The sequence below is a fragment of the Strigops habroptila genome, chromosome 6 (genome assembly GCF_004027225.2).
Source record: "Strigops habroptila isolate Jane chromosome 6, bStrHab1.2.pri, whole genome shotgun sequence".
NCBI lineage: Eukaryota > Metazoa > Chordata > Aves > Psittaciformes > Psittacidae > Strigops > Strigops habroptila.
Window position 1 is genome coordinate 12115232 of NC_044282.2, and position 15001 is coordinate 12130232.

At 40.7% G+C, this 15001-nt stretch overlaps 1 protein-coding gene across 1 annotated transcript in view; it reads left to right on the forward strand.

Annotated features, from left to right (window-relative positions):
- FRK (fyn related Src family tyrosine kinase) overlaps positions 1-15001 on the forward strand; it is a 55399-nt gene that overhangs the window by 33681 nt on the left and 6717 nt on the right. Inside the window, exon 5 of the mRNA XM_030490638.1 lies at positions 8808-8966. Within this exon, the coding sequence (XP_030346498.1) occupies positions 8808-8966 (159 nt within the window). The remainder of the gene's footprint in view (positions 1-8807; positions 8967-15001) is intronic.

Genomic DNA, 15001 nt, shown 5'->3' on the forward strand with positions numbered 1-15001 from the left:
TTTTTCTGCTTGACTGAAATTAGAGAAACTGCTCAGACTAAGAAACCCCTTCTACTGTGGCACTTTCGTAGTATCATAGTTCAGCTGGGAAAAAGGGTTGTTTAATCAATACTTTTTCCATTTCTGGTTTTTTTCACTCTAGTCTGACTTCTGTTAAGGTCAACAGTAGTAGTCTTATTGATTTCACAGTGCGTTATATTAAGTTAGGGCAGATACAAGCCCCACCTGGATGTGATGTTTGGATAGCAGAGTTTGTGATCCAATACTGTGATAAGGAAATAGTGCATTGCATTTAGCGGTGCTTAGACTGAAGACTTTGATTATTAAAGCCATCTTGATAAATTTGATAGGTAATACTGAATCTCTTATCACTGTACTTTGTGAACTATCTCATTCTACAAATCCAGTTCAGTCACACATGAAAGCATTTAACCTTGTAGTATACTTCTCCAGGGAATTATCCTCTTCTACACAATGTTTTTCACCACTTGGTGTGCCTTACTGTAATCAGCACACTGGTTTTGCATAGCTTGTTCTCATTGTTCTCATGAGCAATAACATTTCAGTAATTAAATACCCTCACCCTAATCTAAATAAATGCTTAGTTTGGCACTAATAGAATTACAGCAGAGGCTAGGTATGGCAATTTCATTCATCATAATATAAAGATGATAAGTGAATGCAAAACAGTTGTTCTATGATTCTATTCTATGATTCTATGAGTAATCAAGAAATATGTCATGTTATATGTTGGTGACTGAAGCTTCCAATATTCACATAGGCAATATTTCAGGCTTCAGGTGTAATGCACTGTAAAATGATCATGTCCTGTTGCTTGGCTCAAAGATCTAAATCTTTACACTGGGGGAGTAGGGAGTGTATTTTAAATAAAAATCTTTTTGTTAAGCTGCTTTACAGTGTAGACCTGCTGGAAAAGAAACTCATCAGAACAACAGAGGAATGTGATAAACAAAGTATTCTATCAAATATAGGGGACTGAGATAGAGAGGGTTCTATTAAAATGGCCTTACCTCCATAGAAATTATAACATGGAACCATGCTCTCATTACCAAGCTGGATCAGGTTAATCAAGTAAGGTAATGAGATAGCAAATAATACAGAAGGGCTGAGTGAAACCAGCACATCATAGATTTATAGGCCTGAAGAACAGAAGGGATTTCGGCTATTTTGAGTTTTTCTGTTGAACATTATTTTGCAGTGTGCATCTGTCCTAGATCATGTATAGTCTGAATACTTTGCTGGTTTATGCCACTACATTTCACCCTTCTGCTGAGATAGATAGAATATTTATATTTGACCAAAACACAGCTTGTTCTTGGCTAGATAATAAGTAGAAGTCTTGAAGTACTGAGGTGGAGGCACAAAGAGAAGTTGCCTCTGCTGTCTTTGACAGTTTCTATCAATGGTATATCACTACACCTGTAAGACTGTAGGCCTAATTTCTCATCTGGATTTACCTGATGTCTTCTCTTTAACTCTTGTTATGTCTTCTTGTGATAAAATAAAAACCTCCACATATGCATTATTTTTTCTTGCTGTTCTGGGTGTTTATACAGAGCGAGTTAAACCAATTTTCAATTGTCTTTACAAAGGATAAATATAGTTTCTTGTTATATGGTATTCTCATTATTTCTCAATCAGTTTTTCTGGACTTACATTACTTTAGCTATTGCTGCTAAACGGCATAAAATGATTGTGTTTAGGTACATGACCTTCCAATGTGTTGGAAAAATTAAACTTCCAGAATTCTCGTGATTGATTTTTTCCCAGAGCCAGTTCTCACTTGATGCAAATGTGTGATTCTTGACTTGTGAATAATTAGGGTATTCAGAAATCTGTTTCCATTCCAATTTCAAGCAAGAGCCAATTTTTCACATATTGCGCACAAACTGGAAATTTCACAAGTCTTTCTTTCAGAAACATTGAGGCGTAGCATACTAGCTATATTTTCCCTATTTTTAGGCATCTAACATTTTAGACATGTTAGGCTTTTTTAATAATTAGTGGGAAAAAATAAGCACTTACACGTCAGGTAAATCAAACTATAGATTAGAAATGTATGTTATAATGAGGGAATAACATGTTATTAAAGCATGTTTCTTTCCATTGATTGTAAAGTCTGGATGACTAACTCAGATCTAGGTGCCTGAATAATGACCTACACTTGGAGGAGGTAAATTCAGCTACCAGCACTCTTCTGCAATTCCGCAGAATTTACAAAAGTAACAAAACTGAGGAAAATGTCAAGCTGGTGGAGCCTATGAGATCTTAAAGTGGTCAGCCTTGCAACCCTCTGACCAAAAACTGCAGAAGGATTTGGTTCCTGAGGAGGCCACAGGAAATGTCTTCTGATAAACCTGGTGGGGTGTCACCCACTGCCTTTGTAATTAGGGAGTATCTAGTTTAACCAGCTTCAGCGTTTGGGGTCTTCAGTCTACTGGCTATGGACAACAGGGCTCCAAACACAGTCCTCACGGATTGTAAGGGAAATTTTGCAGGAAAATCCTCAACTAGAGATGTCTTTAATTTAATGAACTGCCTTTTTTCAACACATTCCCGTTTCTGCTAGCAATTTCTTGTCCATCTCTAAACAGAATGTTCAATACTTCACTATAAAGAACATCAGAAGATGAATTCTATTTGTCCAAGACCAATTTCCCTCCCCTGGCTCTTTGGAGACTTCTGTCAGAGCCAGTGGTGGATTATTCAGACCTTCAAAATGTGAGAATGATTAGTCTGTGATCTTTGTATTTATGCATGATTTCAATTAATCTTGCAAGAAGAATCACAAGACTCATGATTAAACTAGTCTTTTGGTGTGATGAGTTGACCTTGGCTGGATACCTGGTGCCCACCAAAGCTGCTCTGTCACTCCCCTCCTTGGCTGGACCGGGGAGAGAAAATATAACAAAAGGCTCATGGGTTGAGATAAGGACAGGGAGAGATCACTCACCAATTATTGTCACAGGCAAAACAGGCTTGATCTGGGAAAATCAATTTAATTTGTACCAATCAAATCAGAGTAGCGTAGTAAGAAATAAAACCAAATCTTAAAACACCTTCCCCCCACCTTTCTGCTCATGCTTAATTTCATTCCCGGATTCTTTAGCTTCTCCTCCACAGTGGCGCAGGGGGACGAGGAATGGGGGCTGTGGTCAGTTCATCACAGGTTGTCTCTGCTGCTTCTTCCTCCTCATGGGGAGGACTCCTCACACTCTTACCCTGCTCCAGCATGGCATACCTCCCATAGGAGACAGTCCTCCATGAACTTCTCCAATGTGAGTCCTTCCCACGGGCTGCAGTTCTTCATGAACTGCTCCAGTGTGGATCACTTCCATGGCTGCAGTCCTTCAGGATCAGACTGCTCCAGCATGGGTCCCTTCCATGGGGTGCAGTCCTTCAGAAACAGACTGCTCCAGCATGGGTCCCTTCCATGGATGCAGTCCTTCAGGAACAGGCTGCTCCAGTGTGGGTCCCCCACAGGGTCACAAGTCCTGCAGCAAACCTGCTCCAGCGTGGGCTCCTCTCCCCACAGGACCACAGGTCCTGCCAGGAGCCTGCTCCAGCACAGGCTTCCCATTGGGTCACAGTCTCCTTCAGGCATCCCCCTGCTCCAGCGTGGGGTCCTCCATGGGCTGCAGGTGGAGATCTGATCCACCATGGACCTTCATGGGCTGCAGGGGCACAGCCTGCCTCACCATGGTCTGCACCATGGGCTGCAGGGGAATCTCTGCTCCGGTGCTGGAGCACGTCCTGCCCTCCTTCTGCACTGACCCTGCTGTCTTGCAGGGCTGTTGCTCTCACATATTCTCACTTCTCTCTCCAGCTGCAGTTTCTATGGTGCAGGTGTTTTTGGTTTGTGGGTTTTTTTATCTCAAATACATTATCCCAGAGGTGCTACCACCGTCACTGATGAGCCCAGCCTTGGCCAGCGGTGTGTCCATGTTGGAGCTGGCTGGCATTGGCTTTATACGGGGGAAGCTTCTAGCAGCTTTTTACAGAAGTCACCCCTCTAGCCCTGCCTCTACTAAAACCTTGCCATGCAAACCCAATACATTACACCCCCACCTCTGTGAATCACAAATTTAAGAATGTTCATTAAAATCTGCATTGATGACACTAACTTCACAAACATTCATATCAACAAAAAGAATTCCCCACACCAAAATCAAAATAATATCGTCACAACACCAAAGTGGACAATTTACACACAACCCACTCCTTGTCCCTTCACCACAATTACAATATTCACCACAATTACAATAACCAAAATTCCCCGCCATTCCCAAATGAAATTCCCAAAATTCCCAAAATTCAGTCCATGTTTTGCCTGTTACATCTCCTTATCCTTATTACAATCTATCGATTACTGTGATTATATGAAAAAAGCAGTAGTAATGTGATGCCTCATTCTTTTTGTTCAGTGGTGGTTGACTCCGCTTTGGAGACATCTGTGACATTTTATCAGCTGAAAACATAGTGATGGATGTGTGAATGAAAAAAACAAAACACAAGAATATCTTTGCCTTAAGGAACATCTCTGACTTTTGAGTTGTTGACCCGCAGTCATCAAAGAGGTGTAGGGATCAGCAGATAGAAAAATAGGAAAATTGCTATTTCTGTTCTTGGCTTTGCACGCCACTGTCTTACTGTAGGTCCCTGAACATGTCATTTCACATTTCTGTTTTTATTTCCTCACTGTGACATTATTTTTTCTATGTAAGTGGAAATCATTGCAGCAGGGATTTGCACTTTGTCCTGTGCTGAGTGTGATGGATTCTCTAGAACCTATTGTCTGGGCTAGCTTGCTTCTCCAACTGTCAGCATGTAAAGCAGACATCTATCATCACCAATTAATCGTATCTGAGGAAGTTCCTTATGCCTATTCAAGCTGACAGATACATTTGTCATTATCACATTGTAAAGCATCTCCCAAGCTTCTCTCTTTGCATGGAAACTGCCCAAGCATGATTTTTTTTTTTTTTTACTTTTTTTTTCAGGAGGCTTTCTCGAAATAGTCTCTGGGTTGGTACTGTCAGTGGAGGCTTTAATAATATTTTCAGTTCTTCAATATGTCATCTTTTTAGCACATATGCAATGTAAAAAGCTCTGCACTCAGGAAAGCCTCTCAATTTCACTTCTGTATGGTTAGAAAGCTGCTCAGGGATTGTTAGATACCTGAGATATTCTCCTGTTACTGTGAATAGTTTACACTCAGTCTCTTACGTTACCGAAAACTTGGTCTTTTTAATGTTATTTCTTTATTGCACATAAACTTACTCAGAATATCACAGTATATGCTCAAGGTACTCTGTACATTAGTTCATTTTGAATAAACTTATTCAGAAGACGAGGTTGGTCTGAAGTACAAGGTTAGTTTAAAGTAATTTGGAAAAGTTTATTGAAAGTTGAAAACAAAGGGTCTCGGGAGGTATTTGTTAAATATTTAAGGGCCACTTACCTTTAGCCAGTGGAAGCTGGAAAATAGCTGACCTCTCTCTCTAACTCATTTCCACATTATGAGTCTTTATCTTGTACTGTGAAGCTTCCTTAATTCTAGAAAAAATCTTTTCAGAAAGAAAGTAATCAGAACTGGTATACCTGCTTTAAGTAGGCTTAAAGTAAAGGTGATTTCTGGCAAAGCAGCATATCATAGAACACATCAAAGAAACATATTCCAACATTTTCTTCTTAAGAAGGACTTTGACATTTAGAAAAACATTTTTCATTCAAAAACCAAATTATCAAATTTTTTTCAGGTCCTCATCAATCTACTCCCAAACTGGTGTCTTATACAATGGATACTTGTTTCAGTAAAGGCACCTGTTAACTAGTTGGTTTTTGATCAAGTGGTTTCTACTTGCAGTAATCTGCTCTTGATACTGTGTTTACCACTTACTGCTGAAAATATACTTCATCAAAAGCACATGTAATTCAACTACAAACTAAAAAAAAACCCCCAGTTATCTGAAACTCCATATGGCATATATTTTACATATTTCACTTATATAAACTTCTTCAAAGAAATGTATTGGAACTTCTTTGCCACTATTGTGACAGACTTTATCTATTGTTTGTAACAATCATGTTTGCTTGGGTTTAGAAGCAGTTTTTACTTTGCTTATCTAGTTGCTAAAAACTAATCTTAGACAAAACACTGATAAAGATGCTTTTGAAGTTTTTCAGTTAACGTCCAATCAACTTATTAACTACAGGAGAAGAGCTACAGGGCTCTGGGGGGTTTTGATCACTGTCTGCTACTTGTGCTATTTAAAGATATGAACTAAATAAAACTGGAGGTTACATAGGCTCTTTAAAATATGCAGGAAATACTAAATGGTCTTTGTCACTGGTTATCATTACAATAATTAATTACTTCTACAGAGTAAAGAAGGATTTGCTGCTATTTGGCTAATAGAGTACTTCCCTCCTGATCAATTTATTGGAAGTTGTCATATGTGAAAAACATGTTGCTTGGTTTCAGTTTGTTGGAAGATGTTTATAGCATGATTAAACTGAGAGATCCCTTCTAGTCAAATTTTGATGATGGGAACAAATCAGACTGTCATTTTCTGTGGTGTGAAGAAATCTTGTATAATGATCCATAGAGGAGGGCAGGTGATTTGGTAGACCCCAAGTTAGCATATACTTTATCCTTTTTAGGATCAACTTGTCTGATTTTGGCACTGATGTTAAATCACTTGTCATGGTTATGCGTTTACCTTTAGAGGCAGAATACTTTATATCATGCAGCTTCTCTGTAGACTTTAGGGTGATTTCCATGACAAATGCATTTATTTTGTAAAGAGTAAGCAAATGGACCACAGTATTAAACAAGTATTAAGGTGAGTCCAAACCCTATAAACACAACCCTAGGCTTTCTTTATTTCAGAATCTAAGATTGGTGTGAAGTTCAAATAAAGCTGTAAGGATTGTGCTGCTTTAAACAGGAAAAGGTCATAGCATTAGTATTGCAGATCTTTTTTTTTTTTTTTCCACCTGACTGTCCTAATCTCTGTTTTATCCAGACCAAATATGAGTCATTTGCTTTTCATGTGGGCCACCACTTTCCTTCAACAGTGACAAAAGGAAATGGGTATAGCCTGTACCTATTGAGATGTATTACTGGCTGCTATCCATTTATCGATGGCATGGAAATCCATTAACTTTCACCATTCCTCCTAAGGGCATGCTATACAGTATTGTCAAATTGGACTCCATGGGATTGCCAAGGAAGATATGAGGACACGAGAGAGGAGCACCTGTTCTTTGCAATAATCTTTGCTCTCACAAGTTACAAAGTCAAGTGGCTCTTTTTTCATAAAGTCTGTATCAGAAGCATTTCTGAGTCATTCCTTTTTCATTGATGCAAGCATATGAAATCACACACCATTGCTACATTTTGGAAAATAGGTTGGAGCACTTTTCAGGAGGTGGCATTCAAGGTAGATGCTGTGGTGAAGGTGCCCATGCTGATTCACAAGTTAATTCTGTAGAACAGATTTTCTGTTGCCGTTTTATTGCTGAGCCATTTAGCATCCTCCCAGCATTTCACTTCATTTAAACATCCATATTTGGAACAGAGCCAAACTCCCAAATGAACCTTGTTGGTTACCTAGTGTTAAAAAAACAAATTAAAGACTCTTACTCTTGCAGCCTTGGCTTCTTAAATAACTCATTCTGCTTACACTAAGAAAAGAGTTTGTTTTTAAACACGGCATAGAGCAAACTAGACTTGGGTACATTTCACCACCCCCCACCCCTCCGAACTTTCAGTGTAAACTTTTCCTAATGAAGCTGTTTTAATTTGGGAGGAAGGAAACATTTGAGTAGTTGGATAATTTCACATTTGTTTCTACAAATATTCTGAACTAGATGTTATTTACAATCTTCCTCAAACATCTGAGAATATCTGATCTCTACTGGATCATTCATAGAGAAAGCTTTGCTTCTTGATTTGTGTATATTTTTTCTAATCAATTCCCTGTTCAGGACATATGAGCTCTAATCCTGAGTATGACACTGACTTCAACTCCCTGTGCCATTTCTGTATGGTTTCTTTGGTACAGTTTATGCATTGGCTGACTGTGTATATGAATAGATCTAGAGATATAATGACCTTATCTAACAATTAAAAAGTTGGGATCATTACCCGTTAAGACACTTCTTCATTTAAGGGAATGTAAAATTAGTGTTACATCTGTGCATACACTGGTATTTCTAATAAGGTTGCTATTATGTGAATCTTATAAAGAGGTATTTTTATTTATTTATATAAAATGCACACATCTACTCCTTATATGCTAACATGATTTCAATGTTTTCAGGCTTTGATGGCTGAAGCAGAAAAAATAGTGCAACAATTCTTATTGCAGCATTATTTTTCTGTCAGAAATTTTATGTTCATTACCTAGGCACTCTTTCCTCGGTTTCTGGTCGTTTCATTAACCAGTTGTAACATAATTGTTTGCTTAAATTATATCAGTTAACATTCTACCCTCACTTTTTTCATGTTTGGGGGAGGCCTGGGGGTGGTTAATTTTAGCCTTTCTATTTCTGGTGGCTGGAACACATATGTTCTCTGTCCCTGTGCAACTGGCATGTTTCACTCATTAACTGTTTATTTCAGCTGCACTGTCTGTTTTCTGTGGGAACTGTGAAGATTTGAGATGCTAATGTACTTTGAAGGACAGAAAACAATCTCAGTTATTCCCTTAAGACTGCCAGGCTGGTAGGAAGGCCTTTAATAACCTCAGCTTATGTTTTGTTATATGCTGTTTTTTCAGGTTCAATGGATCCAAAAGACTTTCTGAGGGAAGCACAAATAATGAAGAACTTGAGACATCCAAAGCTTATACAGCTTTATGCTGTCTGCACTTTGGAGGACCCAATTTACATTATTACTGAGCTGATGAGATATGGAAGTCTTCTAGAATACCTTCAAAGTAAGCAAATAGCTATAAACTCATTTCAAGGGGTGTTACAGCTGACAGTTTAGTAAATACCCTAACATAAAGATAGCACTTTGGTTTAATACAAAGGCTACATTATTTGTCATGTGTGGGGATGAGAAAAGAGGAAAGAAAGAGGTTGATGATTTTTTGATGTGCCAAAGTATTTTCACAGTTTGATTCTTGCCTTATAATGACCCACATTTTTTCACCCAGTTCTAAGAGTAGATGGGAACATACACTGACAGAATAAAAATATAAGCATCCAGAAGGATAGGTCATTCTATTTGACATGAAATAGAGGCACTTCCACAAAATGTACTTAACAGCTTTGAAATCTATTACTAGGCAGGGATAGCCTTTCACTGTGAATTTGTCCCTTGCCTATCGCATCAGGGCTTTTATCTCAGCAGCACTTCAAAGTGCTCTTTTGAAGGCAAATAATAATTAAAAATAAAGTTGTACAGCATGAAGCAGACTAGCATGATGATTGCACTTCAAGCTCACCCCTGCTATTGAGAAATGCTTGATTCTAGTGTTACCCGTTTTCAGTTTAGCAGATGTCTCTGAGGTGCTAAATGTCTCTAAGGCTGTAACTATCTCTTGAAGACAAAATGTTCACTGCAATTGTCTTGCTAAATTTTTTCTCTCTTTCCAGCCTATAAGGCAGAGCCCTGTGAAATACCACAGACAGTATTTACCATGTCACACGCCTTCTGCCATTTTCTCTGTGGTACCATTTTTTAAGTAAGGCTCAGACCAGGGACAGTTACAGCAAAAGAAATCTCTGGCAGACAGCCCCACCAAGGAATGGTACAGAGAAGGGCTGCAATGAGCTTGGGCCAGATCAGCTACAGTTTTGTAAGCATTTAGTGGCCAGAGGTAGCAATGTACAAATTTCCTGTAAATTCTCATCTTTGGTTCCTTTGTGTGCAGATTGCTACTTATCTGGTTGAAAGAGCCTGGCACATCAGGAAATGATTGCTGTGCATTAAAACATTTGTTGCGCCACAGAAAAAGCTCTGAGAAAGACAGGATGAGTCACAACTATTGCAGACGTGAAAATTAGCCTGTTTGTGCACAGAGTACAACATGTCCAGGACACATCAGCTCTGCAGCCTGTGTGTGGATCAGTTGCCAGCATATGCAGAGCAGCTTCCCTTGCTGTGGGCAATGCATGTATGTGACCTGATCTTTGCCCTAATGCTCATTTCTGTAGCCCTGGAGAGGCCGAGGAAAGTTGGTTTCCAGGCAGCTGTCAAGATAACTGTAAAAATGGCCAGTTGAAACCCACACTAATGGTATGTCTCCTTGTCTGATGGCCTGTCCACAGGGAGATAAAGAGAACTGAGAGGTGGAGGCAGAGATCCAGGTGCTTCGATAGGTGTTGTTGCCGTCAGTGAGAGTAATACGGAAAGAGATTTGAAGTTTCCGTGGAGCCCTGTGACTCAAAGCAATCTGTATTGGCTGGTGATCAGGGCACAGGTCCTGATAAGCTTTCTTGATACTCAGCCACTGCAGGAAGATATTTCCCGAAGGCTGCTGTGTTTCTGTGTGCACTATGGGTAAATATGCCAAACTGGAATAGAGGGAAAGTCCAGAGATCATTCTTTGGTCAAGTTTCCCCTCTTAGATATGCATGGTATGTTTTTCCAGCTTTAAAAATCCCTAATATTTCATGCATAGTGACTATCGCATACCACCATAACGACAGCTACTTAAAAACGAAGGGCATGTGAATTCCCTGTGCACCCTGTAAATGTAATTTGGGATACTTCTTGATGAACACTGCTATGCAGAGTTATTGAGCTGCCACCAATATGAGAAAAATGCAACTGAAAACTTTCGTTTGCTATTATATGTGAATGAAATTGTCATAAAATGTATGAGTGTTTTTATCAATTCTGATAGACCTGGGGCTTGTTCTGGCACAGTCTTGAGGTTCAGTGAATTATTACAGAGGCAATGCTCTCAACTGGAGAAAGTGCTGCTTATTTTTTTATTTATTTTTTTAATGTCAGGCATCTGTCAATGAGAATTTTTTCCTGTCTTCCCTATATGAGATGTTGTGAATGATTACTTAGAACAGGGTGCAGACCCTATGCCTTCTTTAATATTTTCTCTAATAAATTTTTCATATAAGGGCAATAGTTTTGTCAAAAAATATTAGCAAAAAAGGACATGGAGGCACTGCATTTTCTTTATAGGATAAGTCATGGGAAGGTTTTATAAATTCACCAGTAGTGCCTGCTTTTGAGTGTGGAAGTTATATTAACTTTGTTCTTTTGTTGTAGTTTTTCCTCCTTTAAAACACTTTAAAACAAGCTAAAGTACATGTATACCTATATGAATACAGCTTTTAACTCTTCTGACCTGCTTTGAACCAGCCAGATGGGAGCTGGCTCTCGTCTGGAAACCTCTGTAATTGTACTAATGTAGTGCTGTGCTTGAACTAGTGTGCTTGGCTGGCCCAACCTGGAGTTCTGGAGATATAGTCAGGAAACTTTATGAGACAACTGTATATGATTTTCACTTCAGATCTCAAACAGACCTGTGCTTTTATCCTCTATCTTTGTGCAGTTTGCAGCTCCCAGTCAGCTGAGGCTCCTCCTTACAGCTTTTTGTTCTTTAGCTCCAGAAGACCAGCAGCAGCACAGAACCAGCTTCACACAGAGAAACCCTCCGAGGAATATCAGAGAATCATAGAATCATAGAATAGTTAGGGTTGGAAAGGAACTTAAGATCATCTAGTTCCAAACCCCCCGCAATGGGCAGGGACATCTTGCACTAAGCCACGTTGCCCAAGGCTCTGTACAACCTGGCCTTGAACACTGCCACGGATGGAGCATCCACAACCTCCCTGGGCAACCCATTCCAGTGCTTCACCACCCTCACTGTAAAGAACTTCTTCCTTATATCTAATCTAAACTTCCCCTGTTTAAGTTTGAACCCATTACCCCTTGTCCTACCACTACAGTCCCTAAGGAAGAGTCCCTCCCCAGCATCCTTATAGGTCCCTTTCAGATACTGGAAGCCTGCTATGAGGTCTCAACGCAGCCTACTGTTCTCCAGGCTGAACAGCCCCAACTTTCTCAGCCTGTCTTCATATGGGAGGTGCTCCAGCCCTCTTATCATCCTTGTGGCCCTCCTCTGGACTTGCTCCAACAGCTCCATGTCCTTTTTATGTTGAGGGCACCAGAACTGTACACAGTACTTCAAGTGAGGTCTCACGAGAACAGAGTAGAGGGGCAGGATCACCTCCTTCGACCTGCTGGTCACACTTCTTTTGATGCAGCCCAGGATACGGTTGGCTTTCTGGGCTGCAAGCACACACTGCTGGCTCATGTTAAGCCTCTCGTCAACCAACACCCCCAAGTCCTTCTCCGCAGGGCTGCTCTGAATCTCTTCTCTGCCCAACCTGCAGCAATGCCTGGGATTGCCCCGACCCAGGTGTAGGACCTTGCACTTGGCTTGGTTAAACTTCATAAGGTTGGCATCGGCCCACCTCACAAGCGTGTCAAGGTCCGTCTGGATGGCATCCCTTCCCTCCAGCGTATCAACTGAACCACACAGCTTGGTGTTGTCGGCAAACTTGCTGAGGGCACACTCCATCCCACTGTCCATGTCGCCGACAAAGATGTTGAACAGGACCGGTCCCAACACCAATCCCTGAGGGACACCACCCGTCACTGTTTTCCAAATGGACATTGAGCCATTTACCACAACTCTTTGCGTGCGGCCATCGAGCCAGTTCTTTATCCACTGAGTGGTCCATCTGTCAAACCGATGTCTCTCCAATTTAGAGACAAGGATGTCGTGCAGGACAGTGTCAAACGCTTTGCACAGGTCCAGGTAGATGACGTCAACTTCTCTGCCCCTGTCCATCAGTTCTGTGGCTCCATCATAGAAGGCCACCAAATTGGTCAGGCAGGATTTCCCCTTAGTGAAGCCATGTTCGCTGTCACCAACCACCTCATTGTTTTTCATGTGCCTTAGCATGTTTTCCAGGAGAAACTGCTCCAAGATTTTGCCAGGCACAGAGGTGAGGCTGACTGGTCTGTAGTTTCCTGGGTCTTCCACCTTCCCCTTCTTGAAAATGGGGGTTATATTACCCTTCTTCCAGTCATCGGGAACTTTACCTGACTGCCATGATTTTTTAAATATGATGGACAGTGGCTTAGCAACTTCATTCGCCAGCTCCTTTAGGACCCGCAGATGGATTTCATCAGGTCCCACAGACTTATGCACGTTCAGGTTCTTAAGATGGTCTTGAACCTGATCCTCTCCTACAGTGGGCCTAAGGTCTTCATTCTCACAGTCCCTGCATCTGCTTTCCAAGACTTGGGTGGTGTGGTCAGAGCATTTGCTAGTGAAGACTGAGGCAAAGGAGTCATTAAGAACCTCAGCCTTCTCCAAATCCGTGGTAGCCAGTTCTCCCAGTAGCTTCCAGAGAGGGCCCATGTTGTCCGTAGTCTGTCTTTTATTTGCTACGTACCTATAGAATCCTTTCCTGTTATCTTTCACATCCCTTGCCAGATTTAATTCTAGCTGGGCCTTAGCTTTCCTAACCTGGTCCCTAGCTTCCCAGACAATTGCAATGTCCAGAGCAATTGTGGCCCACTCCCCTCCTCAGCCCATATGCTAAAGACAGTAGGCCAGTCTGGTCTGGGATCCCAAACGAGCCCCAGTGGAAGAAATAATCTTTCAGCTGCAACTTTACCATTAGAGGTGGATCTCATCCTTGCCCTTTAGCACGGCGCACCTGTGTGTCCTGCAGGGCATAAGACAGGGAGGGGTTAGCAGCTCCAGCTCCTGTCCTGCACTGAAGCAGCTCATTATAAACATGAGGCTTATGAGTCACCTTTTTTTCCCTGTGACATTGCTGTGTGTTGACTCTTGGAGCCAGCATGTATCAGGCTCATCTGGAGCATCCCCAGAGCAATGACAAACCTGTGCTCAGGTTTGCCTTCATCCTTGTCTGGTTTCACCAGGAGGTAGTTCACAGCCTGTGCAGATGAAGGAGCAGTGTGAAAGGGAACATGGGGAGAGGGATTTTGAAGTGAGCCACATAAGCTAGTTTCCAAACCCCAGGTACTCATGCAAGGTACTTGTATATATTTAGTTATTTTCTGCTTAAATACAACATCATAGACATAATTTACGGATGTATATCTTTGTCCAGCAAGCTGAATAATAAATGCTGATGTCTGCCATTTATCAGAACTGCAAAAATTTAGAGTGCTATATTATGCTGTGGCCTGATGATGGATTTTCTTGACGGTTAAGCCATAGATTACCACACAGCCTGATTTTTCCTCCTTTCTCTTTCAAAGGTCAAGGAAACTATCAAACATATGTGTGGGAAAGGAAAAGACTTTCTGAGTCAACAATAGAAATAAATAATCTTAGTGCTCGATTATCATGACAATGACTTTAGCCTCAAAAAGGAAGTAGGACAATGCACATACAGGGCAAATTTAATAATTTAAAATTCATTTCTTTTACCTATTCATCTCAGAACATCCAGATGAGCAGGAAATTCAAGGCCTGGAGATTGCAGAATAGATTAATAAACAATGGAATTTCACACTCTTCATAAGGGGTGATTGCAAGGTTAGGTCAGATAAAATGCCAGAACTGGAGGAGGCTATGCAAACCAATGCTAATACACGCTTTCACCAAGAATCAGTTCAAAGTAAGCAATAGAAAACTGCCAGCTACAAATGTTTTATTTAACACAAAGGCTATAAGGAAAAGTCACCATCCTAATGAGAAAGGAGAACTGCTAATAAACCTTGCAGCAAACACTCAACTTTTCTGTATTGTTAAGATTCTGAAACAGAAAGTTAAAACTTTTATTAGAGACTACAGAAATAGGCACTCATGCTTCTGTGCTGCAGCATTTGGGTCTGGGTGACAGTGATGGTTGAATATAACACTGATTTGGCTTACATAGATTACCTCAGGGTAAAAATTCTTTGCTATGAGGTCAGCTGTCCCCCAAAATGACAAGAAGGCCCTGAATTTGT